General features: G+C 40.3%; 3 protein-coding genes across 17 annotated transcripts in view; 2 read left to right on the top strand and 1 right to left on the bottom strand.

Annotated features, from left to right (window-relative positions):
- syne2a (spectrin repeat containing, nuclear envelope 2a) overlaps positions 1-4,635 on the bottom strand; it is an 86,940-nt gene extending 82,305 nt beyond the window's left edge. For 8 of the 13 annotated variants that reach the window (XM_019345796.2, XM_019345788.2, XM_019345789.2 and 5 more), the window contains exons 1-4: positions 4,454-4,635; positions 4,272-4,351; positions 4,055-4,171; positions 1,200-1,261 (exon numbers count right to left, since the gene is read on the bottom strand). In XM_019345796.2, the coding sequence (XP_019201341.1) occupies positions 1,200-1,261; positions 4,055-4,130 (138 nt within the window). In that variant the 5' untranslated portion in view covers positions 4,131-4,171; positions 4,272-4,351; positions 4,454-4,635. Of the gene's footprint in view, positions 1-1,199; positions 1,262-1,663; positions 1,996-4,054; positions 4,172-4,271; positions 4,352-4,453 lie in introns of those variants that run through there. The other 5 variants (XM_019345798.2, XM_019345797.2, XM_019345795.2 and 2 more) reach the window with 3 other exon arrangements.
- A 1,564-nt stretch (positions 4,636-6,199) lies between these two features.
- atp5mj (ATP synthase membrane subunit j) lies at positions 6,200-8,417 on the top strand. The gene is made up of 4 exons (XM_019345803.2): positions 6,200-6,347; positions 7,089-7,212; positions 7,483-7,506; positions 8,281-8,417. The coding sequence occupies exons 2-4, from the start codon at positions 7,089-7,091 to the stop codon at positions 8,292-8,294; spliced, it is 162 nt and encodes a 53-aa protein (XP_019201348.1). The 5' UTR covers positions 6,200-6,347; the 3' UTR covers positions 8,295-8,417.
- A 96-nt stretch (positions 8,418-8,513) lies between these two features.
- On the top strand, positions 8,514-26,018 carry gareml (GRB2 associated, regulator of MAPK1-like). Of its 3 annotated transcripts, none has more exons than XM_005475080.4 (7): positions 8,514-10,050; positions 12,534-12,674; positions 18,253-18,383; positions 19,023-19,188; positions 19,930-20,780; positions 22,922-23,091; positions 23,844-26,018. In XM_005475080.4, exons 1-7 carry the CDS (start codon positions 9,939-9,941, stop codon positions 24,442-24,444), a joined length of 2,172 nt encoding a protein of 723 aa, XP_005475137.1. In that variant the 5' UTR covers positions 8,514-9,938; the 3' UTR covers positions 24,445-26,018. The 3 variants fall into 3 exon arrangements, with proteins under 3 accessions (XP_005475137.1, XP_025754660.1, XP_019201345.1); XM_019345800.2 differs by lacking the exon at positions 8,514-10,050 and adding an exon at positions 10,945-11,021; XM_025898875.1 differs by lacking the exon at positions 12,534-12,674.
- The last annotated feature ends 52 nt before the right edge of the window (positions 26,019-26,070 follow it).

A 26,070-nucleotide genomic window follows, 5' to 3' on the forward strand; every position in this document is an offset into this window, starting at 1 on the left:
AGCAATGCACAAAATATAGTTTTACTGATTTGATCTCCACAATATAGCAAAGTAAACAAGCAGGTGTGTTTGTGTAAAAGCTATTTCCAGTTTTTAGAAACACAGAAATACGCAGTGAGTTTAAGCTGACAGTGACAAATAAAGTGGTATTACGTATATTATTTTATATATTTTTGCAATTATAATAAAATCTTTGATCTAAACAACTCTTGGTCACACTGGGTGTTAAACTGAATGATAATTATAGAAAACAGAAATTTTTTAGTGCTTCCATGTGTCAAAGAAGCTGATGAAAATATAATTTCTGACCTTAACTGACATCAAGTGCGACAGGAAGCACAAAGGTTAATAGAAGTTGTCTTCTTCATTGGGCAAAGTCCAAAGTGTGTATGCCACTTTTTATTGGACAGTAACTTGAAAATTTAAATGCTACACACAAAATATACAGCACGAGCCAAGCTGATCCACATTTTAATGTTTTGAAGCTGCAAAGTGTTTATTTAAAAGCATTTTCTTGTTCACAGTGGCAAACACTGACCTCTACGTATAAAGGAAGTACCTCGGGTTTGTTAGTTTTGATTTCGGCTTGGAGCACAGTCATATGGACATGAGCTGCCTCGGTTCATATTACATGTTGTTCAGCTCTACTGAGCACTATTTTTACCTCAGACTGGAGTCAGCAGCTCAAGGTCTCTTTCCCATGAGATCCATGAGCTGCTTCCCTGCTCTCACCAGTGAGTCAGCATGTTACACTCTCCAGCTAACATGCAGCTAACCTTTCAACCACAGCATGACGTCATGTTAATCTGTATTGCTGATGAAGCATCTGCAACATTTACTTTTTGACTGTTTATGTCGCAAAAAAAAGTGCATTGACGACAAGCAAAGCAATTTGCTGTTTTCTTTGTACATGTATTATGCAGATGGCATGCCTAGAAGTATATATGACATTTTCACCAATTTCCCAACTACTATAGTCTTTAAACATCCATATTACCAACCAAATTGTTAATAAAGCACCAGGAATTACTTTAAAAGCAAGGATTTGTCAGTTATTTGTCACTACCTCAAGCATGAAACATCTAAAATTTGAATTTATAGCTGCATAGTCTACCTGCAGTTTGCCATTCCCTTTGCCAAACAAATAAATATAGTTAAATTCATTGTACAGCTTACACAGATATAACGTCGTAACATACCTTAGCAAGCTGAGCATTTATCCAGTTGGTGAATGTCCTTTTTTGAATCTGTTCATGCTCCACTGTTAGGGAAACATAGATAGAAACTGTTGATAGAATCTATAGATTTCTTTGATGATAACAGTACTTAAGTATTAGACACTAAAAAGAGATACTGTTATGCTATAGAGGAATGAAAACACAGTCAAGCTGGCTTCACTCAACCGCAGCAAAAGTCTCAAAAGTGTCTAGTTCTGTTCTTGTCTCTAGGTCTGTGTGAACCATCAGTTTTAACTCCTAATGCACTAAATGCACAATATCAACAAATACATTGCAGTGTATTCCCCAAAGCACCATTATTATTATTCCTTTACTGTCCATATCTGGATCATGCTGATGTAATGTCCGTAACAAAGCTGCAGTTTATAACTGCAAAGGGACCTTTGTTGTGAGTTATAATCACGAGGAGGTCATAAACTACTCACCGACATCAGAAAAAGAGAAACATTTTTTACCCTCCATTCTTATAATGAATAATTAACAAACCCATGAAAAATGATTTTAGGTGTCCACAACATAAAGCTTCTGCCTTGGCCACCGGATAATCCTGGTGTCAAAGGCTTCTTCTTTAAGCTAAAGACATGCTAAATGCTAGGATCTCCCTAACAGATGGGACAGCTTCCAAGACAGTCACAGTCATAGATACTGGGGCATGCGCACACACACACACGCAGAGCAAATATACACACAGGCACATTCACGGTAACAACAAATGCCCAGACTGACACATGCACGCACACAGAGAGTGAGATAATTTGGATCAAATGATGCTTGAGGCGCACAAGAACACATCCTAAACTCCCACTGCCAAACCTTTGCACTTTTTACTGTACATAACATCAGAAAATGATGGAAAGCATGAAAATATCAGGGAGTAGTTGCCGGTTTCCATCATAAGTCTAACCACAATAAGTTACATAACGGTCAACAAGACCCAAAAGCAAGCTGTTGACAGTAGTCTTTAAGATATATAAGAACTTGATATTTTGTCTGACAGAAACAGCAAAGCCCACAGACACTTGTTTTGGACTCATTTCCTAGTATCAATTTTGACCAAGAATCTGAGCAACTAATGCTTCTGTTTGTTTAAGAGCTTGCCAAAACAGGCCACTCCTGAACATTTGAAACACTGAACTCCACCCACCTCACCTGGCATTCGCGGCATAAAGGCGTCACCACATTAACGCCTGAAGCCCTCATTGGATTTTTTTTCCTTTTTTAAATCCCTGAATTTAGTTGTTTACAGCTCTGGAACTCTAAGGCCTAAATGAACCACCTTGGACTCTACAGAAAGCGAAACTTGGGAGAATTTTAAAATGCAGTAATTCCCCTGTATGTAATTTTCTTATCACAAGACAACGGTGAGGTTTTCACTTTCACCAAATCAAAACTTCCTGTTCTCAGTTCATTTTTGAGTGAGCATTAGTTAAATATGCTTTTCCAGGTCAAATCATAGTGATCGAGGCAAATGTTTACAAGTAATCACAAAAAATGCATGACTAAAATTTGTTTCAGTTATTACTTTTCTTAGTTGTTTGACCTTTACTCTGCAGATAGACGTATGTTTGATACTAGAAAGCAGCTTTCATATTTTTAATCACCCTGAGTCTGAGTTTAAGGCGTGGGCATATGAGCAGCACTGATTACCTCACAACTAATCTGGTCTAATATGCGGTTTACACATGTAGAAACTTGAGGTTTCCATTGCACATACATAGAAAATGGGAGAAATCTTGTATCCAGTAGTTAAACTTCTAATCTGAAAACAATACTTGCTTATTTATAGATGTTGGCTTTGGATTGGTTTAATGAATGGAGTCATATTAGTTTTTTCTTCAACTGAGACACAATTACAAAACTCTAAGCAATCCTGATGTAGACCCTTATGAAGAGTCTTGTTTTTCAATTGTTGCCAGTCTACTCATAGAATAACTTTAACTATCATTTTACTTGAAAACAGAACTGTTTTCTGCAGTTATACCCCTTGTGGGATCGGCTATCAAGGCCGTGCAACCTTTGGTAAATGATGTGTAAGATTTTGGTGATATTTTTAGTATCAATGATGAGTGACTCTATGATTTACTATGAACCATGATGCTCACACACTGCCTATATGCGTGTTTTGGTACATAGCTGATATCAAATATTCCTAGATGCAAATAAATGGAGACAAAACAGATAAAAAAAAGCAAAGTGTTTCTTCCTTTTTAAAATGGGCATAAGTCACATACACGTAATTTATTTGGGAAATTAAAACAGAGTCAATAATAATTGGAGTTCTCTTGATAAAAGGTGAAGTTTAATGCAGACTTGATGGTGTGAATCAAATGAAGCCGAGCAGATAGATTGCTTTTATTGAAAGGTTATTTGTCATGAATCTTCAAAGTAAAAGACTAAGACGCAACAAAGTGCCAAACCCTCTTTTTAACTGCACATTATCTGCTGAACTGGGGTAGTGAAAGTGCTGTGGTCTGTGTGTGTTTTATTATACAGCTTTAAAAAAAAATACGCCCACACTAGAAAAACGTGAGCACAACATTAAACACTTTCTAAGCACAGTTTTGCTTTTCACACTTTCACTTTCATTACACTTCCAGTTCTGTAGTTTAGAACTGGAATGCTAACTTCATAAGTAACTCTGATGGAAAATAAAGTGAAGCAGAATTTTTTTTATCTATGCAATTTTGTAATGTTTCTCCAAAATTATTAGTCTTTAATGAGTAGCTGATCCCAGAGAGTTGCTCACCACCACAGTGACTCCCTGCGACAGCACATCACATGTCACAACATCTATGTAAGTGCAAAAATAGCCTGACCTTGGAGGAGCATGTGCACGTTGTCGATGTCCAGTGGAATCCCTCCATCGCCTTCTTCTGCTTCACCTGAAGCCATGCAGTCTCCACAGTAGAGCCCAGAATTGACTTCAGGAAAGTCTAGGAGAAAAATATTAGTAAATCATCTGCTCGGGGGGGAAGACAGCAAAGTGAAGACTGCAACAATGAGGTTTTTCTTCTACAACATTTTTCTACTCACTGGTTAGTCATGTTAGGAACACACCTATCCACACCCTTGCATTTCTGCAGGCAGACAGGCTCAGGCACACACTCTCTGAGCTGAAAAAAGTAAAAACTCTGGCGTCCATAATGAGCCACCAACACATTGCCATAGTGTGGACATACAAAAATAGATGACCTGGTCACAAATCTTTAACATACCTGTAAGCAGGGCTGTAGTCACTGCAGACAGCTACTGCAGGGCATGGTAGTGAAGAACCCAGATGAGAGTTAAGAGTGTACAATAAATCTCCTCAGCTGTGTCCTTTGAATATGGCAAAACAGTGTTGAGTGTCTTCAAATAGGATATGGCCTTTAGTGCTCATAAATGAAACAAGGTGCTTTGCTTGTTGGTGGGAGAGAACAGCAAAGAGTGGAAAGTCCCGCCCTCTCTGGCTGTATAAGCAAATCATTTACGCAGACTCTCAGACAAACCCAGCAGCCTTTGGCTACAAAACAATTAAACACTGTAGAACTGTAGAGTGAGCTTCTTTAGTGTTCAGCTCTTGTTATTGAAGCAAATCATTTTATTTCAGTAATCAAAAGTGCTTCTACTTAAATATCTTTTTATAGGACAGCTGGGAATCACTAGGAAAGTAGTATCATTCCAACAGTGAGCAGTGAATAATCTTTCTCATCAGGTTTCATATTGAGTGTAAAACACATGGATGACTGGGAGAAGCACAATACCAAAATTTCTGACCTGAAAAGAATAAACACCATATCGTGAGCTAAAATGTCTCATTGCTTGTTATTTACTTGTCTCACCTAAAGAGAAGGTAGGAGCTTTGAACAGGAGAACATGATACACAATGCCATTTTTACCCTTGAGAGAGGTGCCAGTGTTTTATTTGTTATTTCACTATGGTGAGCAGTGGAAAGTCTTTGTGCCCCGGCAGCTGCACCCTTACCTCAAATTCCCACCTGTTATGGCTGTGGCAGAAAAAGGTAATGTTTGAAAGCAGAGCAGGCTTTAAGGTTTATCTGCTATTCTTTAGCTAAACACAGACAAGGTACACTTTGAGGGTTAAAATTTAAAGTTAGGAAGTTACTCTTCCAGCTCAGTACGCTGACTTTTAACACTCATAAGTTACTGTCTACTTAAACGCATGGGTTGTCAAGAACTCAAACCCAAAGAAACAAGGCCAACTGTTAGCATTTGATCTTATCTTATCTTACAACATACTTCTTGCTTACCTAGCAATAAACAACTGATTATTTGAATATTCAATTCAATTCAGTTCAATTCCATTCCATTTTATTTATACAGCGCCAAATCACAACAATAGTCGCCTCAAGGCACTTTATATTGTAAGGTAGACCCTACAATAATACATACAGAGAAAACCCCAACAATCATATGCTCCCCTATGAGCAAGCACTTTGGTGACAGTGGGAAGGAAAAACTCCTTTTTAACAGGAAGAAACCTCCGGCAGAACCAGGCTCAGGGAGGGGCGGCCATCTGCTGCGACCAGTTGGGGTGAGAGAAGGAAGACAGGATAAAAGGTGTGCTGTGGAAGAAAGCTAGAGATTAATAACAAGTATGATTCAGTGCAGAGAGGTCTAATTACACATAGTGAGTTAGAAAGGTGACTGAAGAGGAAATAGTGAATGCAAGAAACAGTCAATATGAGGCTAGGTTTGCAATTGCAATGCAAAAAGTACATTTTGCAGTCCATACCACTTATTTTAAATATTTAGTTACATATTACTGCAGACCTTAAAAATATAAATCTACTTGAAAAAATACACAATTACTATAGATAAAGTATTACTATAGATACTGTATTACTAGATATATACTATAGATATTTTACACATCACAGTCTACCTGAATATCGATCCTGACCATGTCCAACCCCTTAATGATCACGGTTTGCCCATGTCACAAAGCTTAGTTCGTCTCAAACTGGTCCCTCCATTTGGTGGCACTACGGAGCAAAAACATACCGGAAGTACTACACCGTTGAAAGTAGAAGAAGCTTTCCCCCACGACTTTGACGTTTAGCAGCAGCGCTGTCTTGACCTTCTTTCTGCAGCGTGACAAACTAAAATGTAAGGGTGGATTTCATTTTTATTCAGCAAAGTTACTTTAACGATAACATAACAACACTCAGTGCATCACGATAGGTATTTAAAATAAAGCTGCCGACTCTAAATGTGGACATATATGCTGCCTTTCCAGGTGTTTCTTGCTAGCTAGCGTCTTGCTAAGGCTAGTTGGCGTTCTTTGTAGTTCTACAGAAAATGCTAATCTGTCCATCACGGGCCGTTTTTTTGAATGAAATAGTTAGCTTCTCGCGCTAAGCTGTTATTTATTTACGTGTAAACTTTCTCTTTTTTCTCGTATTAGCGACATGTATGTATTCATTGTTACACGTAACTGGTAACTAAAAGTTTGCTAGCAGGCAGGTCGGTATCAGCAGGGACATTAACCTTAGCTAAGCGTCATTAATAACGAGTGTCAACGCAACAAGTCAGTTAATCGGTCGTATTATAAAGTTTAGAGAAATGTGTCTTTAACGCATCTTTTCATTATTGTGTCTTTTGTGGCAAAAGTCATCAGATAGACCTCCGTGTTGAGGGTCAAGGTGTCATCCTAAGTGAATGAATTTCTGATTAACTGGTTTCTAAGGGTTAGCTATAGTCGAAATTGGTGCTGACTGAATGTTAGTTTGGTGTTCATGCAGCTTCGGGTTAGATATTCAGATTATGCAGGGGGGTTTTTGTTTTTTGAGGATTTTAACAGAGGAGGTTACCTGTAATTTCATACTTTGCTGCTGCTTCCTCCTTCAGATGGCTGGACGTGCGTTTGCAAGCTGGTGGTCCCTGATGAGCCCTTACTATACTAAGGCATACCAAGAGATGTGGGTCGGTGTTGGCATCATGACATACCTGTACTACAAAGTTTCCTATGGGGGTGAGTTCAAAACTTCATTATTATTATTTATAACAGTATATTAGACGTTCATCTGCTAGAAGTGCAGATAAAATGTGACATGCAAACTTAAAATGACCCTTTGAACCTGTATTGTAATTTTTTTTAGTAAACAGACAGACTGCTATGTTAATGCTGTGGTCCTTTATTGAAAAACTGTTAGTAAAAAATCATTAAAGTATTACTGACAATCTAGATGGGTTGTTTCATTGTATTTGTTAAACAAATCTTTTTTGTTGTCTGTCATTTCAGGCAAGAAGAAGGCTGTGAAGGACAGTAAGTACTAACATATTTTACCAATACTATAATTCAAGTTCAAGAAATGTGACTTTAAGTGTGGTGACAGCAATACCAAATGGCCACTGAGCTTTGTAAGCACTGTGTGGCATTTATTTTTATTCAGTAATGCTTAACAAGAATATTAAATGTATTGGCCCATTTAATTGCCAGATTAGCTTGATATTTCCATCTTAAGACACATAATACAACATAAAATATACCATGACAATCACTAAAAATCTTTGTAACAAAGATGAGTTATTAAAATGAATATTCCCATTTACAGGCCACCATACATATATTTAAAATGAAGCTGTAAATTAGTTAATCTGGTTAGTTTGTGAAAAGCACACAATTATAGCTGTAACCAAAAACATCTGTAACATAAAGTGGTGCAAAAACACAGATTCAGAGACTTACTCAGAATGAGCTGTATATAAGAAAATGGCTTAAAGTTGCTGTTGGTGACGACTGTCATATTTAGAATAGAGGGAATATTTGTGGATGTGTAAATGTAATGAAAAATCTGATTTTGACTCAAGTAATGAACATGATCTGTACTACCCCGGAAAAAGTCAAGTCAGTCTGTTAGATGGTGTGCTGTTGCATGTGTTTACCTCCAGATGTCACTGGCAGGTTACTTGGACAATCTTGTTATTTCTTGGTGATATTTGTTGCTGCAATATATTGACTGTAATCTAGCTTTGCATGGTTGGACAGGATTTACTGACTGTTACTGATTAAACATTTTCCTCTTTATTTTTTCCCCAGAGCCCGCCCATTGAGCTTTCCACCATGCAGACCAACCCTCCACCTGTTGTGAAATAATACCCCCCAGTCCAGAGGCTCAGCTTCATATTAGAATTGTTGTTAATATGGAACAAATAAAGTTGTTTTCCTCAACTTTGGTTAATTTGTTGGCTTTTTCTCTCTCTCTCTTTTTTTCATAAAGCAACGCCACTAGATTTTCTTTTTCCTGTGGTGACTGTAGACACACAATGCCTAAAAAAAAATATCACATTGTTGTTGATGCTTTGTAATACAAATATTGCGAGTCCACCAACTATATTGAGCTTGCATTGCTTTATGGTTAGACTCTAAATTCAAAATGAACTGTCACATCCCAATTTGGGTTTTCATTACTTAGTCAGGCCTGTACTGTTTTGGACAGTTGTATCCTTTTGCACTTTAGTGTTTCCTTTTGTAAGGCGGAGGGGAAAAGCTGGGAATAAGTGAGCTATTTATAGCCAGTGAATCACAGTTTGGGTTTGCATTTTAACTAATTGAATTGGGAATAAGTTGCAGCACTACCATATTTGGCAATGAGTGGGTGTTAAGAGTGGTCAGTCATTCTTGGAAACCAGGAATCTTGGCTTTTGATGTGCTGAGGTCACTTGATAAAGCTAATAACTTACAGTTGTATATCCAGCATTGGTTACATAATTCTTGTGAAGTCCACACTCATCTATTCAGCTGCACAGCATCATGACTGATGTGTTGACAAAAAATCAATAGGAAATAAATAGGTTTGTGTGTACAGTTTGGTTCAGTGAACTGAATGAGTTGACTGGAGTTCTGCCTCGAGCCACAAATTAAGTGCTGTGTGAGGAAGTGTGGCGTCTATTTGGCTGGTGATGAAATTAATGCGTACAGGTGTTTAAAAAAAAAAATTGACTCAACGTTATGACCATTTTGGAGGTTTGTGCTGCAGTTAACATACAAGCAAACTCTAGGAGACTATTACAACAATACTGAACCCCACAGCCTCGATGATGGCAGTAGTTACTGCAGTGCTGCTGAATTAGACTATATTATTTTAAAATAGATGTGCCCAACGAGATGCCAAGGGAGTGTATATCATTACAGTAAATGACAGGCTGTGGATGAGGTCTATCTGTGGCCAAAGGCTTTTGGGTATTGAAAATGAATCTGCAGCTGACAAAAACCAGACCTAATGCATGCCAAAGGTCCCTGCTTCTAACATCATGTACCACCTACACAGTTTAACCTCAGCGGACAAAGTGATGCAATAAATAAAGTGGAAAAACACGAGCAAGTTACAAACCAGGACAGTCAGAGGGGACATCGGTGCATCATTTCACCTTCTTTCTGATCATTTTGAGTCCTACTACTAGTTTGACTGGGTTTCGGATTCACTTGTATATATCTGAGGGTGGTGGTGGCTGATAGAGGGGGAAAGTGAACGAGAGAGGGCTCGCGCTCCCTCCCTCCCCCTCTCTCCTCTCGAGCGCACCGACTGTGACTCCGCTCCCTCTCTCCTACATTCAAACATGGCGAAACTCTTTGCCATTATACCACCACCGTCACCGTCACCTTTCTCCAGTCCATCGCTGTCATCACCACCTACGCCATCACCATCTTCGCCACCATCATCACCGTTATCTCCGGTAGCGTGATGACCCGCGAGGATGGAGAAGTTGTCGGCGAGCCTGTCGGAGATCACTTGGAGCCCGTTGGCGCTGCCGCTGGACGCGGTGGTCAGCAAGTTCCGTCTGCCCACTCTGGTCCGCCTGGCCCACGGTAAGAGACAGAAACCTGCTTCACTGGGTGATTTTATCTCCGACACGACCATAAGAAACTTTTTACCACCTTGTTGAATTCTTTTGCCAACTGTTGTTAGTTAACTCTGACGCTCCTTATCACTATAATTATCGTAACCGTGACACTAGCGAGGTGAGTATGGTTGTATGAGCGGGAAATGAGGAAAAAGGTGAAAATATAAATAAAATGTGTTTGTGGGAAGCTTCAGAGTATAACGGGCGCTGGGGTTTAAAACAAGTGTCCAAATTTAATGGAGAACGTGTGGAGAGCTTTAATGGCATCAAGGTCGGCAGAAAAATTACCTTTTCCGGTTCAACTTTCAAAATAAATGTTCACATTTGTCAGCGCGTTTAGTAAAAGGGGGGGAAAACTTGAAATGCAAAAACCTGTAAGCAGCTAACTTGAGCAAAACCAACAAATCTATGAGCAGAACGAATTGAATTACTCTTTAATTTAGGCAGATGTTTTGTATAGATGAGTGCAATAGAGCAGATTAAAATAAATGAAATTGAAAGAAAAACATTGGCTTTTAAATAAAAACCGGATAAATAAAAATGTGTTTTACTGCTCTGATAATATTAAAATGCGATTACAGTAAACTTCTCTAAACTTAGGGCACTACAAATTACAGGATATATTTTCTGTCATTACATGTTCAACATACGCTTTCATTTATATGTTCAGTATATTCTATCTTTGTTACGTAGCTCATGTCCCTGTCACAAAAATAAATAAATAAGTACACACATCAATGGTAATACGGGATTAAGAGTTAATAGGTTTTATCGTTGACCCCAGTCGCCAGTGCCAGGTTCTTGCTCTTACTTTGAAACCAATCTGATGGTATTTCCGTTAATATTTTAGTTCAGACTGGCCACCTTGATACACCCGCTGCACCTCAAGTCCCCGTGCCGCACCAGTTCACTGACCCGAGCAAGATGCGCTCAAACGTTAGTGTCAAGTTTTCTATTAATTTCTCATGTTTTTCGCTGCTAGCGTGATCCTTCACGTTCACCTTCACCAGATTCGGTGTCTTTAGTTTGGAAACGGGCGACGGGGGTCGTGGCCAAAGTTGTTCCAGTCCCAGCGAGGCCCGGAAAGCAACAAAGTATCTGTTGTGCTGTTGAAGTGCTGCTCAATTCTATTCATATGCAAATGCTGTAATCTGTCGGCGAATGTAGTGAATACTAACGAGAAGTGACTCTGGAGAAGAAAAAAAGCCTCCAAGTTTCCCTGCTGCACAAAAGCGCGCACCCGAAGCCGTGTCACAGTCCCGGAAAAATTACGCACCTTACTCCCGGCAGCGCGCCTGAACATCGCATAGAGAGACCTCTCGTAGGTGTTTATTAACTGCACTGTAGTTACCCCACTCGTGATGCCTCCATGTTTGTATATCCAGCCAGCCCAGATGGTAGTTAGTTATTTACAGCAGGGCATGATGACAGCTCCTTTTCAGGGCAGCGTCAACAAGCAACTACAGTGTTTATCCATATGGTGTGTATATGTGTGTGTGCGTGTTCTCCGGCAAGAGTGGGTAAAGATGTAATTGAGTGTGATGGGCTGCAATATGAACGCTGCAGACTGCAAATTAAATAGCCGCCCAACTGACTGCATTGAGGCTACACAAGGAAAATTTTCAACCTGTCTGACCCCCTTAGAATATATCAGAGTGGCTAGTAGTGGAAGTGTTTGTGGGTTTGTCTCAGAACCTAGAAAAAAAAAAAAATGGATATAACACTTCTCCTAAATTGAAAGGATGTGAATTTTTGTTTAAAAAATCTTTCCAGAAAACTGCAAAAAGGCATTTATCACAGACCCTTTCAAAGCTCCCTCCCAACTAAAGATGCAAAAATCAAAAACTAGGTGCAAAAATCAAAGTTTAAAACAAAACAGTGGCCCAAACATTGAGGTTTTGAACAGCGAGAAATGTTAAGATAACAGAGAATTGCTGCATCCTCAGGCAAGAGCGATATGAGACAGAGAAGCATTGCATTGGAATGAGCAAAACTTCCTGAAGAAAGCTAACATTGTTTCAGCGGATAATGTGCTTTATTTCTTCCTAGTATCCTTTTCTGTGTTTATAGTCAGCCATCTATCAACATGATTGTTTGACTCAAAGGCTTGGGAGTAACATTGTGTTGCGTGATTGAATTGTACTGCTGTGCTATCAGCAGAAATCAATGCCACTGTGCTACACAGCTCTTGTGAAAGCCGGATTGCCCTGTTTGTGTGTATGTGTATGGGGGCTGTGTAATCGTAGGTTGCCAGTTGCATAGCAGGGTCCTGATGAGTAGGTTAGCGGGGGTGATCCATCACTGATTGTGGTAATTATGTGTGCTTTTTACGAGGGTGTTTTAATGTTTTCCACTGCTGAGTTACTAAGTGTGACCTTAGAATTGAGAAACCTGAGACTTGCACACTATTTGCCTATTCCTTTCTGAGTGTGTGTTTGTTTGCTGCAGGTGAATGTGTGGAGGGTCTGTCAGAGGACGATGTGGTGCTCTTACACTCCTGCCGTCAGTGGACCACAGTGACGGCCCACAGCTTAGAGGAGGGTCACTATGTAATTGGTCCCAAAATTGACATCCCTCTGCAGTATCAGGGTGAGCATGCATCTGCACATACACTTTGCTTTTATGCATCAGCGGGGAGAAAACCTTTGTCCTAAATATATAGATTTTCCCTAAAAATGTTCATTTGCTGCAGGAGTAAAAAACAGGTCAAGAATTTCTACAGAATGATTCTTTTTCTCTGAAAGCATCTACAAACAAAATAGCTGTGGCTCAATAAGCTGAAAGTTCAATGTGTTATTTTCATGTGTTATTTTCTTTGTGTTGTTCCTTCAAATCTTATAATACCATTTAATTAAAGTGTTAAGATTTAATTGTTCAATATTCAGTACTGTGCAAAAGTCTTGAGTCTCGAGTCCTATTTTGACTTTCTTCTCATCTTTTAAAGTTGTCTTGAGCAGTAGTTCTTCAGGCTTTCTGAAGATTTTTCAAAGCTTTTCTTTGGAAATTGGCTGTTTTTCACTCATTGTCAGTCTCTTCCTTGTAGCTGGCTATTTCCTGAGAATTCTTTTGTTTGTTAAGCCACTTTTCACTGACCTATGAATCATTCAAACATCAGAAGGCACCTCAACACGAATGGACCAGTGTTGTGTCTACACATAACAGACAACTTAGCAAAGAACCAAAGCAGCCTGTCACCAAGATGCATTATTTGTTACAGTTTCTTCAGTTATATCTATGCAAAATTCTACAGATAACACATTTTGAGAGATAAAATAGCAATTTTGCACTAACAAGGTTATTATCAAAGTACTGCTAGCTGAAAATTTGGCATATCACACAGCCTGATTTCAGCCTGCACACACCAGGAAAAATTATAGCAGATGAACCACTCCTGAAAGTCATGTCCATGAGAAATAGGAAAAAAATCTAGCAAACACCTGACTTGGGACCTGAGATGTGCATCTGGACAGTCTACTGTTTGCTGAAGCCTCATCAGAAATGGTCTCGGTGGAAGGGGGGCAGTCAAGAAGCCATTCTTAGAAGGGAAACAGGGAGAAAAGGTTAAGAAAAGAACTGGACTGAAAATCAGTGGCAACAGATCTTATGGAGTGATGAATCCAAACTTGTGGAGAGTGGAGGAGGTCAGGAGCATGCAACAAAGATTGTCTACAACCATCTGTAAAACATGATGTCTCTGTCCTGGTTTTGGGCTGCATTTCAGTCAGTGTTGTTCAGCATCTTGTCAAAATTGACGGAATTATGAATGCAGAAAAGCACAATCAGATTTTGAGCCACCATTGAATACCATCTGCAAAGCATCCGATTGGCAACAGCTTCATTTTTCAGCATGATAGTAATTACAAACACATTATTGCCAATCAAGTAAAAACATACCTGTATTTAAAAAAAAAGACAGGTGTCTCAAGACTTTTGCACAATACTCACTATGACTGCAACCTGTGTTTGACACAACACAGTTTGTCAGCATGCTCTAGGGATAAATTGTGCAGCTGTATTTCTACTTAAGAACAGCTTCAAGCACAGTGCTCAGTAGTTTTTTCCTACATCTATCAAGAAATAAAAAAGTTTCACATAATTGTCATAAACTAATTGAATTTATATTAACGACCCTCCCCAACTCCTCCCTCCAGGGTTGATTGGAGACTTCCCTTCTTTGTGTGTTATGTCAGTAAAAACCACTCCTTATTAATGTGAGGTAATACATAATTAATAATAGAATTGCTGATGCTCCAGTTCATTCAAGACAGTTCACACTCTTGTTCAAGAAAATGAAAACACCTGGAATCACACAAACATTCCCCTGACCCTGTTAGTACCAGTAGAAATGTTAGCAGACATCCTACACTTTCCAATCCATTCCAGTAATTCTGTCAGTTTTCTGCTAAGTAATACAAAAATAACACAATAATCTGGAGCCATTAATTTAACTTTTATTCTTCAATTCTATCAGAGTACCTCTAAATGAATTACAAACCAAAATAATCAGTTATTTAATTTATACTGGGTCTTGGTGTAGTCAAGCTATTCTTAGCTCCTCCCCATTTCAAGACAACTTTTATCTGATTGGTTGTCCCTCACAAACAGAATGTTTAAACGAGAGATGGGCGGGGGTCATCTTTTGACATTCAGAGCCTTGTGCCTGAGGTGGCCATATTATGGACATCCACGCACTCTGATATTATACAGATCCAAAAGTTGAAAAAACTCAAAACGAGTTTACTTAAACCTGAGCTTTTGTCCCTCATTATGCAATATAAAACTTTTCCTATCTTTAATATGATCATCTGCCTACAGACAGGAAATGAATAAAAGCATAATAGAATCCCTTTACGGAGGAGTTGCGTACTTTAAACTCTTAATGTGCAGATGAGCGCATCTTCTACTACCACCTTCATTCACACATTCACTCGTGTACCATGTGACCTTGTCTGACTCCAGTTGTCCATTGACTCGCGTCTTCCTGCTGAATGAGTCTAGCCAGGATGACCTCACCGGAGCTCATCCCCACCATCCCATTGTTCCGACTCTCAACCCAGTCACATTATTCTCGGTGTAACTGGATCTTAATGCCTCCTCTCCATTGCTTCCTCCACTGATGGAGTGCTGATGTCACCTCACGCTACCACCACCTCTCAGGCTCCTTTTCGGAAGAGAGAGAGAACATTTGGCTGGGAGGGGGGAGTATGTTGAGATCATTCAGCATTTCATATCTGAAACACGTGACAGCTAGTATTTCCCAGAGATTAAAAACACAAGAAGTAATAAAATAGCAAATATATATACTACTAAGTAGAATAGTAAATAAAGAATGCCCAATAAAGGTAACAAAGATTCACTAGTTTATTCAATTTCTTTCTCTTTTTTTTTTAACTTATTTTATTGGTTTAGTGTTGAGATGAGATTGAAAGCTATAAATTATAATAAGCACAATAAAGGCAAGCTTTCATTTTATTCTTATATTCATGAATGCTTATTAAAGATGATGAAAGATTCAAATAATAAGGTCAGCTTATGTACAAGTCCGGTAAGCCAAAGAGCTCCGGCTTCAGACTCAGCTCAGGCTTTTTCTTTTTACTCTTGGCTCTGCATGATGTCATGGAGAGGGGATATCCTTCTTATAGTCAGAACTAAGGAGGTGCAAGGCTCATTAAAGGATAAATAGGAATTATTTTGGACTGACTGTTTAAAGCTGCTCTAGTAGACTCCTAGATATATAAATAAATAAATCTATGCAGATGAAAATTAGCATAATTGGTCCCCTTTAAAAAGAGTGTGAGATATGCAGATTTTTTAAACTTAATGGCATTGTTCATTAGCATTGGTTATTTTTTCCAAATTTTCTGATTATATCGGTTTTCATGTAGAACTTTTTGGGTATTATCAGTATAAACAGGAAAGATCTGTATAGCCTCTTGTAAGCTCAAAAAGTGGTATTTCAGGATCTGGGAAAGTGAGTTGTTCTTTTATGTTCACACTCCCAGCGGGTAACAGCCCTCAATTAATTGCTTGAATAATCAGCAGACAGTCTTTTATATGACTTGACTTTACACTGTAGTCTTAGGCAGAGCTCTGACAAAAATCAACAGACAACAAACAGACTGTATTGTCTGCTTCTTCCAGCTGTCTGTGACCCTCTATTTTTCTCTTTTCCTCTTGCCAGAATTGCACAAAGTAATGTTGCCCCTCTCTCTTCTTCACTACACTAAACACAGCAACAATGGACAAACTCAACCAATAGTCCCATGCTTACATTCAGTGGGTTTAGGGCCCTTGTTGTGGCCAGTCAGCTCATCCGTGCAGTGCGAACATAAAAGTTCTGGCCATGGAGAAAAGCTGATTAAAACATGCTGTGTGCTTCCAAGATTTAATTAAAAAGGAGTATCTGTCCAGCTTTAAAGATAGAAGGCTGCAGCTCCATAATTCTTTTAGTGCCCTTTTCTGGCTGTAATCTTTGACTTTACTTGTTTTGTTTGTTTGTTTGCAATAAATATAGTTGTTTCTTATTTGTGTCTAATCAGTTTGCAATCGTGAAAAAGTGTGTTCGTAATCAAAGAGTGTTTTTTTATGTGATGAAATCAAATAGGAGACCCTGAAGCAAATCATCGGCCTGACATCCTCTTTACTTAATGATGCATTCCAACAGATACGAAAAAGACACATTTACATGAACGCATCCTTTTAGCACTACTTTTGTGTCCCTTTAAATATGTTAGATGAGTTGTTTTGGAATCACAGGCCGTCGTCTGTGATGAGCTAATGTCTGTGTGATGACTTCATACAGGAAGTCTAAATAAGCGTAGGATGAGTGCAATATAGGTTTCCCCCTGGGGATGGACAACAGGATGCCTCCCTCCTTCTTCTCCTCCCTGCCTGTCTGCATCCTCGTCTACCCATCGCTGAGAGGCTGGGATGACAGAGGACAGAAAAGCTGAATGATCACTTATCATGAATGGGATTAAGGGAAGCAACTGGGGCTACAACCACCCTCGTAAGGTGGACCCAGTGGCCAAAAGCCTTATGTGGAAGCCTTTACAAGTACCAGCCCGCTTTTCTCATATAGCAAGAGCAGCTTTTTAATATGATGTCACATCTCTGTTCTGTTGCCTATCAGCAACATTTGGAATCTCACTTTTGACTAAATATAAATTTCCAGAATTGAGCAGGGCTTTGTTTAGGTTGGTGGTAAACCTTGTTTCATTTCCAACTCCTACTCTTTGAGGGGGTGGTGGGTTGTGTTGAAAAGTGGGATTTTGCTGGTATTGTTAGGTGGGTGGAAGCTCCTTATCCTAGGGGCTCATTTTGAATTGGAAAGTGGGGGGTGGAAGAAAAAGAGAATGAGAGAGCTTCTGGCGTAGATGATGGTGGAGTTTGGTATTCTACTCTGTCTACCAGACCAAAAAAAAAAAAAAAACCAAAGCAAAGAAACTTCTCTTGTCCATTAAAAAACTCTTTGACTCTGTGAAAAGAAGGAGGATCCTCGAAAGGCTGCAGTCGTTCAATTGCAGTCTGATAAACTGGCAAACAGGAGTAAAGCATTTAAAATGTCCTTTGAACAATGTTGGTTTGGTTTGCGGGCTGTTAAATGACTCTTTTCAATGTTGAAAAGAGGCAAAAAGGCAAAAAAAATATTTACAGCTTCAACAGCACAAAACTTGAGTTCATGAGGGTGAAAGATTTACAGACGAGGGGATGAGCGAGGGACAGAAAGAGTCAGAGAGAGAGAGGGATGAGTTTGTGTGTGTGCGTGACAGTGTATGTGTAAGTGTCTCCATGGTGATGTGTCTCTGCTCTGCGTGAGAATGGGGGTCCTTTATTGGTTACCATGGCAACCCAGTCGGCTGTCGATTGGGAAAGAGCTGGTGCCAGGTCATAGGTCACCGAGGTGTCTTTATATTCCTCTGCTGCAGATGTATGGGTGCTTTTATAGTGAAACTATAGGCAGCCGAAAAGGAACTTTTCACCCACTTTTTCCCTGCCTCTGGCTTTTTCCTAACTCGCTCTCCCCTTCCACTCTTCTCTTCCTACCTCTTTTCCCTTTTTCTCTTCTCCCATCTCTAAACATCATCTTCTTCTGTCCTCTCTCTCACTTCCTTCGCCTCTGTTCACCCCTTTCTTTCCTCCTGCATCACACCGATCTTCTCTATAGGCAAATTCAAGTTGCTGGATGAAGACCGGGACGTCAGGGATCCAGTCCAGTATTTCTCCAGTGTGGAGGAGGTTGCTGGTGCCTTTCCAGACCGAGTTTTTGTCATGGAGACGATCACTTTCAGTGTCAAAGTAAGGCACGCCTATAATGAATTTCCAGCTCAGCTTTGCCCTATTTACCACCACAGGAAAAACTTGTTTAAAAGAAAGCGAACAGACACTGAATAAACAATAAAGACAGCTTTAATGAAATCTAAACAACATTAAGATTTGGTTAAAACTGAAAGGTGAAAAGCCTTCTTTTAAGGTGTTTGAAAAGTGAAAGGACACTCTTCCTTCTCAACAGTTCTGCAACCTCCTCAGACTCTGTGCACTCGAAGTGGATGCTTGAAGTGTGGCTGTCTGATCACAGTCATTTCATAACCAAATATGTTATAACAAATCAAAAAACAAAGGGAAGGATGTTTGTATTACTGAAACAAAAACTAGGTGTGAAACATGAAATGGTGGGTGAAATCTAGTTGCATTGAAGTTTTCCGCAATAGCCTCAAAAGAGGACTTTTCACTTTTGTTTAACCAAATTTAGATATAGGCTTCTTTTTTCGAGGCCATGATTGGCTGACAAGAATTTGGTCCAAAAAAAAGGTCCATGGATGGGGAGTGGCTTTTAACTACAGGTAGTTAACTAACCACAACAGGTATTTTTTATAGTAATTAATCCCTGAGTCATGCAATATCTTATACACATATGCATGCATGTCTGTGTTGCAGGTTGTTTCAGGGGAATTTAGTGAAGACAGTGAGCCCTACAGTTTCACTCTGCAGGCTGGAGATGAGCTGTCGCTCATGGGGAAAGCAGAGCTTCTTTGTGCCACTCCCTCAAAGGAAAAGACGGGACTGAGCGCACTCCTTAGACGACTAGGAAAGACTCCCAGAAGTAAGTCAGGCTGAACTGTCGAGCTGTAAAGTTATAAAGTCCCGTTTCGGTCATAGCACATGCACACGAGAACGAGGAAAACAAAAGCACTGGCAGAACTGAAGGTGACTGAAGTTCATTCCTTTTTTTCTGAAGAATACCAGTCAGCCGCAACATTTAAGCGTCCTGCCTAATATTGTTTAGGTGCCCTTCATGCCGCAAAAGACAGCTTTGACCTGTCGCAGCATGGACACAGGTTCCCTGGGGCTGTTCGTTGGCAGAAGATCTTATGGGTCCTGTGGATTGCAAGGTAGGGCCTCGATGAGTCCTGCGGATTGGGATCTTTGGAGTCCAGACCCGGCAGTGAACACATTGGACTCTTTGTGTGGTCCTAGAGCCATTCTCGAGCATTTTTTACAGTGTGGCTGGGCACATTGTCCTGCTAGTGGAGGTCACTTGTGTTGAAGATATCCTGTTGCTATTGGTGGGTGGGAGGGGGTGGTATTTGGTGGCGCATGTGAAAATAACATTGACATGAAAGCCAGAACCCAAAGTTTCCCAGCAGAACATTGCGCTGTAACAAGAAGATCAAAGGTATTCACTTCACATTGAATACTGTGGCTGATTAGTGCGTGTGATTATGATTTTTCTGTGGATTTGTGGTTCAAACACAGAAATTTTTTTAAAAAGTTAAAATTGTATTATTGTTCTGTTAGGACTGATCCACCCGTAAACTCCTAAATATCTTCTTTGTCTCTTCAGGTAAAACGCCCTGCCTGGTCTGCATGAACCATCGCACCAATCAAAGTGTCAGTTTGCCCTTTGGCTGCCGTGGACGCTTCTGCACACGCTCCCCCCTGGAGCAAGGCATGCTGGGGGGGGAGCACACGGTGCGCAGCATCATCGAGAGAGTCCGCCTCCCCGTCAATGTGTCTGTGCCGTCGAGGCCACCACGAAACCCCTACGACCGTCACGCAGTACGAGAGGGCCACCGCTACAAGCTGCTCAACATAGTCAGCAAGACGGTGGTGCTCTGCATGGTTCTCCGCCATCAGGAAGTGTCCCCCTCCCACTTTTTGTTGCTGCGTTGCATGCCCCGGTTTAATGTGGCCGAGGCCTCCGTGCACAAAGCAGCATTGGAGAGCCTTCTTCTGCGACATGCGTTTGACCCAGATGCCTACTCTCGTGCTGTTAGAGAAACTCGGCCAGAATTGGAGTGTATGACTGAGGAGTGTGTGAGCCCACGGCGCTCTCGCATGTGTGTGTCGGGCCAGGACTCATTGGCACCGGCACTCCAGCGTCTCTCAATGTGCGGGTATGTTGGTGGAGTCTCAGACAGCGTATCTCAGCGCTGCAGGGACTCCCTTGGAGAGCGGCTAGGGGAGGGGCCAGGTGAGGAGAGGGAGTATGTGACTCCTGAGTGGACTGAGGGTGAAATGAGGACCAATGAGGAAATCCCTTATGAGGAACTCTGGACCAATCAAAATGCAGAGGGCTTAGGAAAGGAACCAAACCTCATATCCTTCCATTCATCTTCCTCACTGGACGGTTCTCTTGGTACCGTGGTGACAAGAGTGTCTACCCCGCCACCTGTACCTCCAAAATCTGATGCTGTGAGTTGCAGTCCTTGCCTCCCATCCATCCTTTCGTTCTTCAGTCTGTCATCCTTCTTATCTGTCCACAGTAGCATCCGGCTGTTAAAAGTCAGGATGGCTGCCTTGAATTATTCATACACAACAGCTTTTAAACCCCACTGATACACTCAACGCAAATACAAGCACACACTGACTGTAATGCACACTGACTGGAAATGCTGCAATACACCACCCTTACTCTTATAGCACATAGAGATACATAAGCTTGTCAGCCACAACATAAAAACCACATACACAGTTTTGTGTAAGCCTATTTGTGCTGCCAGAATGGCTCTAACCTGTTTCTCCATAGACATGGGATCCCTTAAGGTGTCCTAGAACAAAGGTAGTGGATCCTCTGGGAATGTTCTGGCACATTCCACAGCTCAGATTGGGATCTGTCATATCTGGATAACCAGTCAGTGTCTTTGTATTTTTTCCATGTTCTCGAGGAGTTTTTGCAGTGTTTCGGGGAGGATTGTTCTTTTAGGAGAAACCACTATCATCAGTTCCACATTGCCATGGGAGCTGTTATTGACCTGGGTTGGTTGTATGTGTCCACTTATCTCCATCAATGTAAGGACCCAGGATTTCCAAGCAGAACCAGAGAGAATCAGTGCTGTCGTTCACTTCCCTCATTAGTGGTTTTTAGGTTGCGGCTGGCTATTTCTAATGAATTGAACCCAAAGCTAAAGCTATTAAGACTGCTGAAGCTTTTTAATGTGATTGCTATAAATCAGCACTACACCTCCTAGGAATAATTTCTTAAACATATGGAGCATTTCAGTTTTTTAATATTATAAGGATTACTTGGATTATGGATTATTATGTGAATTAACTTGCCGAGACCAGAAGAAAAAAAATGGGAAAAAATCATAAGTCTGAAAATAACTCCTTCCTAAGCTAGCATGTGTCATTGATTTTCTGTCTTTAAATAACAGAGAAATTCAAAGATGTGTGACTAATACAGTAAGACAGACTCATTACTTTTACTGTACATGGACTGATCATACTTCCATGCATAGTCACCCCTTCAAGTTCCCATTTGGAGCCAGGAAATCTCCCATTAAAGTCTCATTGACTTTAATGGGAGAGTTCCCACAGTTTGGCGTGACATTGAGTTACAGAAAACTCTGAGAAGGTCATACCTCGGAAGATTTTTCAGCAAATAAGCATTGCAGGTGACATAATGTTAGCTTTCTTTGTACATTTTTGTGAATTTGTGGTATTTTTTACTTTTGCTTTTGCTGAGACCAACTAACTGTTGTTCTACTGATTACAAATTAATCACCTCCACTGTTTTCTCCTAAATGCTGCTGTACAGCAAAAATGCAGACTTTCCTTAAAATATTCCTTTTGTAGTGCATAATGAAATGTATAACGTGCATTACATGATGTATAATTACATTTACTAGAATTTTAACACTCAAATTGGTGCAAGTCAGGCTTTATGTATACTATAAAGGTTCATTTTTAATATCGTAATGTATTTTCTGTACAGCTCTAATGTTGACCTTAAAGCTGGGGGTCGACCAGCACTTCCATAAATTAAATAATCTCTTTTTTCTTGTCTTTTTAAAGAGGAAATGGTGTCATATTGAAAACGATGTTGTTTTACCAACTGAGCTGTTTCACATTTCTAAGAGTCTTCCCAGGCAATGGTGTCCATGTGTAACCGTGTATGTTGTTTGTAAGGGGCACATTTTCATGCTTTTGTTTTGTTTAATTAACTTTTTTTTCCTTTTAAAGTGAGGGAAGCAGAACAGAAAGGTTTGTGTGGGTGTTGATGTCTCCTCTGCAACTGGATTATACCCTGTCACAAATAGCGTTCTCCTGATATTTAGCCTGCCAAGACACTGTGTGTGTGTGTGTGTGTGTGTGTGTGTGTGTGTGTGTGTGTGTGTGTGTGTCTAGATGCTGCTACTGTGTGTAAGGAATTTGTTTGAATTGTAAAGGTCACAAGGTTTGACATTTACTATGTGTCGCACACACACACGCTCACACACACTTGCACAAAGCCTCCTGAGAAGTCTATTTTTAAGAGTTAACCTTTTTTTATTTGGCTGTTGTGTGTGTTATTGTTATGCTTATGTTTCTGTGTGTGTGGTTTGTGCTTGTAGGTGAGAGAGGAGTGTCGCTATTTGATCGCCCCTCCAGTTCCCCCTCGTTGCTCCAAAGGAGGCTCCATCTCCAGTCCAGCTCCCAGCCCTCCTGTTCCACCTCGCTTCCCCAAAACTTCCACCTCCCCGAGACCAAACATCTCCTTTTACTCCTCTGGACTACAGGACAGGTACAGTATAAAACCCGTAATGCGTAAATCCTTATTTTGACATACTGGTATAATTTTTGAGAGGATTGAAAGCCTTTTCTGGTTTCACTGCTTGACATGATTGATTACACGAACAGGGAGAGAATGAAGTCTTCCAGCTCCAAACTACTGCAAGAGTCCAAATACTGTAGCTTCAAACAGAGCTACTGCAATGGCTGTTTCCAAATAAATTGCAAATTACAATGAAAAATGTCCAAAAGATATGGATGTAGACACCCATTAGTTTGTGGACTTCTATTTTCAAGTCTCAAGTTTAGATTTTTTTTTTCCTTAGTGCAACCAACCTGACAGCAAGCAATAATATTTGTCTGATAAGTCACCAACATGCAGGGAAGTCTTTTTTTTTGGCTGCATTTTTCAGCTCTGAAAGGTTACTGCTTACAGATTTCCCGTTCTTGCCCTTTAAAGAAGATTATACTGTATATGGAAAGAAAGTATGGGAAGGTTATCTAATCTAAACTGACAGAAGCACAGAAAGCAATGACATTTTACAATATGAAGCTCCCTATTGATTGTTTGCTTGTTCTATAAATAGACGATATAAGGAATGATACATTTTTTATGAATTGACAGCAAGCTAAGGAGAATTTTTCAGCATGTAGCTGCTGGAACTTGAAATATGGTCATTTAAATACTTTTGTAAATATGATATGTAGCTAATATTTTCAAAATCTTTTACATGACACATTTCCATTTTCTCTGTCTTGTCCCAGTTGCTCCCCCTCTCCCGATGCCTCCCTCTACTGTTACCCGTGCTCTTGGGGTGACTGCTCTGCCCCTAACCCTACTAGTCCTGAGCCTGTCTCTGGCATCCCTACAGACAACACAGCAAATCCTCAGCCTGCACAAGCCACCTGGGCGGAACCATGGGTGGATTCCTTCACTTCCTCTGGACTTCGACTCAGGCCGCCACCCCCACAGAGTCGATTTGCTCCCTTTGGGGCGTTGAACCCCTTCAACCGCCAGTCCCCTTGCCCCTCGCCTGAGCCTGCTCCCAATTCCACAACAGATTCTTCCAGAGGCGCAGAGGGTGGTGGGACATCAACAGGCGTCACTGAGGGGTTGTCCCCGCCGCCTGACCCTACCTGGCGACCTCCCGCTGACCTGTCTGCTCTGTCATTGGAGGAAGTCTCAGCTTGCCTGCGGTTTATCGGCCTATCAGAGGCAGCGGTGTCCGTGTTCCAAAGGGAGCGAATCGATGGCAGCCTCCTGGTGCAGCTGACTGAAGATATCTTGTCACATGACTTTCACCTGAGCCGACTCCATGTGACCAAGATCACGCAATTCATACAGGGCTGGAGGCCCAAAATCTAATATACACACTGTCCTGAGAATGTGCCTGTTGGCTGCTGAGCCTCCCTGAATGTGCCTTCCACTGTGACCAACTGGCTGCTGAGCCCAATGAATGAAACTGAAGGAAACTACGCCACACTGTGGTCAAACTGTAGAATTGACACTTGACTGGCTCTAATGCTTAAAGTCAGACTGACATGTTTCCTGTCTGAATCACAGTCTGGCACTAGTTTACTAACAAACGGCTACAACAGAGAGCTCCAGGATAAAAGTGCCCTCTTTGGAACTTAAAGTCTGATTTAAACAATGTGTGGCGTTCACACCGTTCTACTTAGAATTTGATATGCAGGGGAAATTTCTATCATTTTATCTTAAATGAAATTTGACGAATGAACAGAATTTCAGCACTTTTTAGACACTTTATTTAGTCATCACTAAGTGTTAAATTAATTTCAAGGGTCAAGGTAATTTAAGGAATTGTAACGTTTTGACCCTATACAGGTCATTTAAACATCCTTCTTCAAAGATATGTTTCACTGAGTTTCAGTGGAATGTAATTGGCACAGATAAAGTGGGAGGTTGTTTGGAGATGAGACAAAGCTGTAAATTAAAACTACCTTCAAAAGAAGAATGAGGAAAATATAAAAAATATCAGACCTCTGAGCAGTCATTGACAAAATTACTGAGGTTTTGGTACTGATTTTTTGGGGTACAGGTCAGTCTATGCTTCTGGAGGGATGATATTTTTATTAAGTCCCTTTAAAGGTAACTATGAGTGTTATAGTAAAACTCCGAAATGGAGTTGTAAGTGTACCTCAGATTTCTCATCCACATAGATTGATCAAAGTCCTACAATATCAGTAATTGTCACCACTCAGTTATCTTGAAATGCTTATATTTCTGCCACTACCTTTGCTGCCTTTTTCACCCACTGTTTTCGATCCATCTGTGAGTGCTTTGTTTCTATTATAATCTCTTGTAAGATCTGCAGATGACCTAAAATAAAGACAGAAAAGCAACAGAGAGAGACAGGGGAGAATTCTTCATTGAACTTGCTCCACCTGGCCGAGCTTGAGGTTATCAGCACAAACCTCATCTTCAGATAGCAGACATTAGACACTGATAATGAAAGCAGTCAAATTTTGTAATAAGTTAACACAGCTACTCTTTGCTTTTCTACATACCATAAAAAAGCACAAGTTAGTTAAGTGTTGGACGGAACAGCTGTGAAGCTTGTTCAATGAATTAAAAAGAAATTCACATAAAAATGTATAATAAAGAAACAAAAAAAATTCTACCTAAAATCACTGAGTCAGAAAAATGAGAATAAACACAACACTTCAGTTTCTCTTCTTAGAGCATTAAAAATGAGATGTTTTCTAAGAGGCCTAACGATGGTTGGCTTTCATATACTTGATGGCTGCTTCCTTAGTTACACCTTGGTATTCAGAAGTATTAATTCTTTGTAGCATAGATTCAACAAGTTGCTGGAAACACTGGCTCACCACATCCCAAAAATGCCGTCTGAATACAGCAAACTGTGTGTTCAAAAACCACAGTTTGAAATTTCTATCCTGTTGGAATTAGCCATCAGATTGATACACTGTGCCCATAAAGGCATAGACATGGTCAGCAATGTTACTGTGC

The sequence above is a fragment of the Oreochromis niloticus genome, linkage group LG15 (assembly GCF_001858045.2).
Source record: "Oreochromis niloticus isolate F11D_XX linkage group LG15, O_niloticus_UMD_NMBU, whole genome shotgun sequence".
NCBI classification, from domain to species: Eukaryota; Metazoa; Chordata; class Actinopteri; order Cichliformes; family Cichlidae; genus Oreochromis; species Oreochromis niloticus.

What these genes read in the sequence shown, in the direction of transcription:
- atp5mj (XM_019345803.2), top strand. Translation starts at nt 7,089, where the DNA reads ATGGCTGGACGTGCGTTTGCAAGCTGGTGGTCCCTGATGAGCCCTTAC. An exon ending in CTACAAAGTTTCCTATGGGG is followed by an intron (nt 7,213 to 7,482) that starts GTGAGTTCAAAA and finishes CTGTCATTTCAG; the next exon opens with GCAAGAAGAAGGCTGTGAAG.
- gareml (XM_005475080.4), top strand. Translation starts at nt 9,939, where the DNA reads ATGGAGAAGTTGTCGGCGAGCCTGTCGGAGATCACTTGGAGCCCGTTG. An exon ending in CATCCCTCTGCAGTATCAGG is followed by an intron (nt 12,675 to 18,252) that starts GTGAGCATGCAT and finishes TCTTCTCTATAG; the next exon opens with GCAAATTCAAGTTGCTGGAT. An exon ending in ACTAGGAAAGACTCCCAGAA is followed by an intron (nt 19,189 to 19,929) that starts GTAAGTCAGGCT and finishes TTGTCTCTTCAG; the next exon opens with GTAAAACGCCCTGCCTGGTC.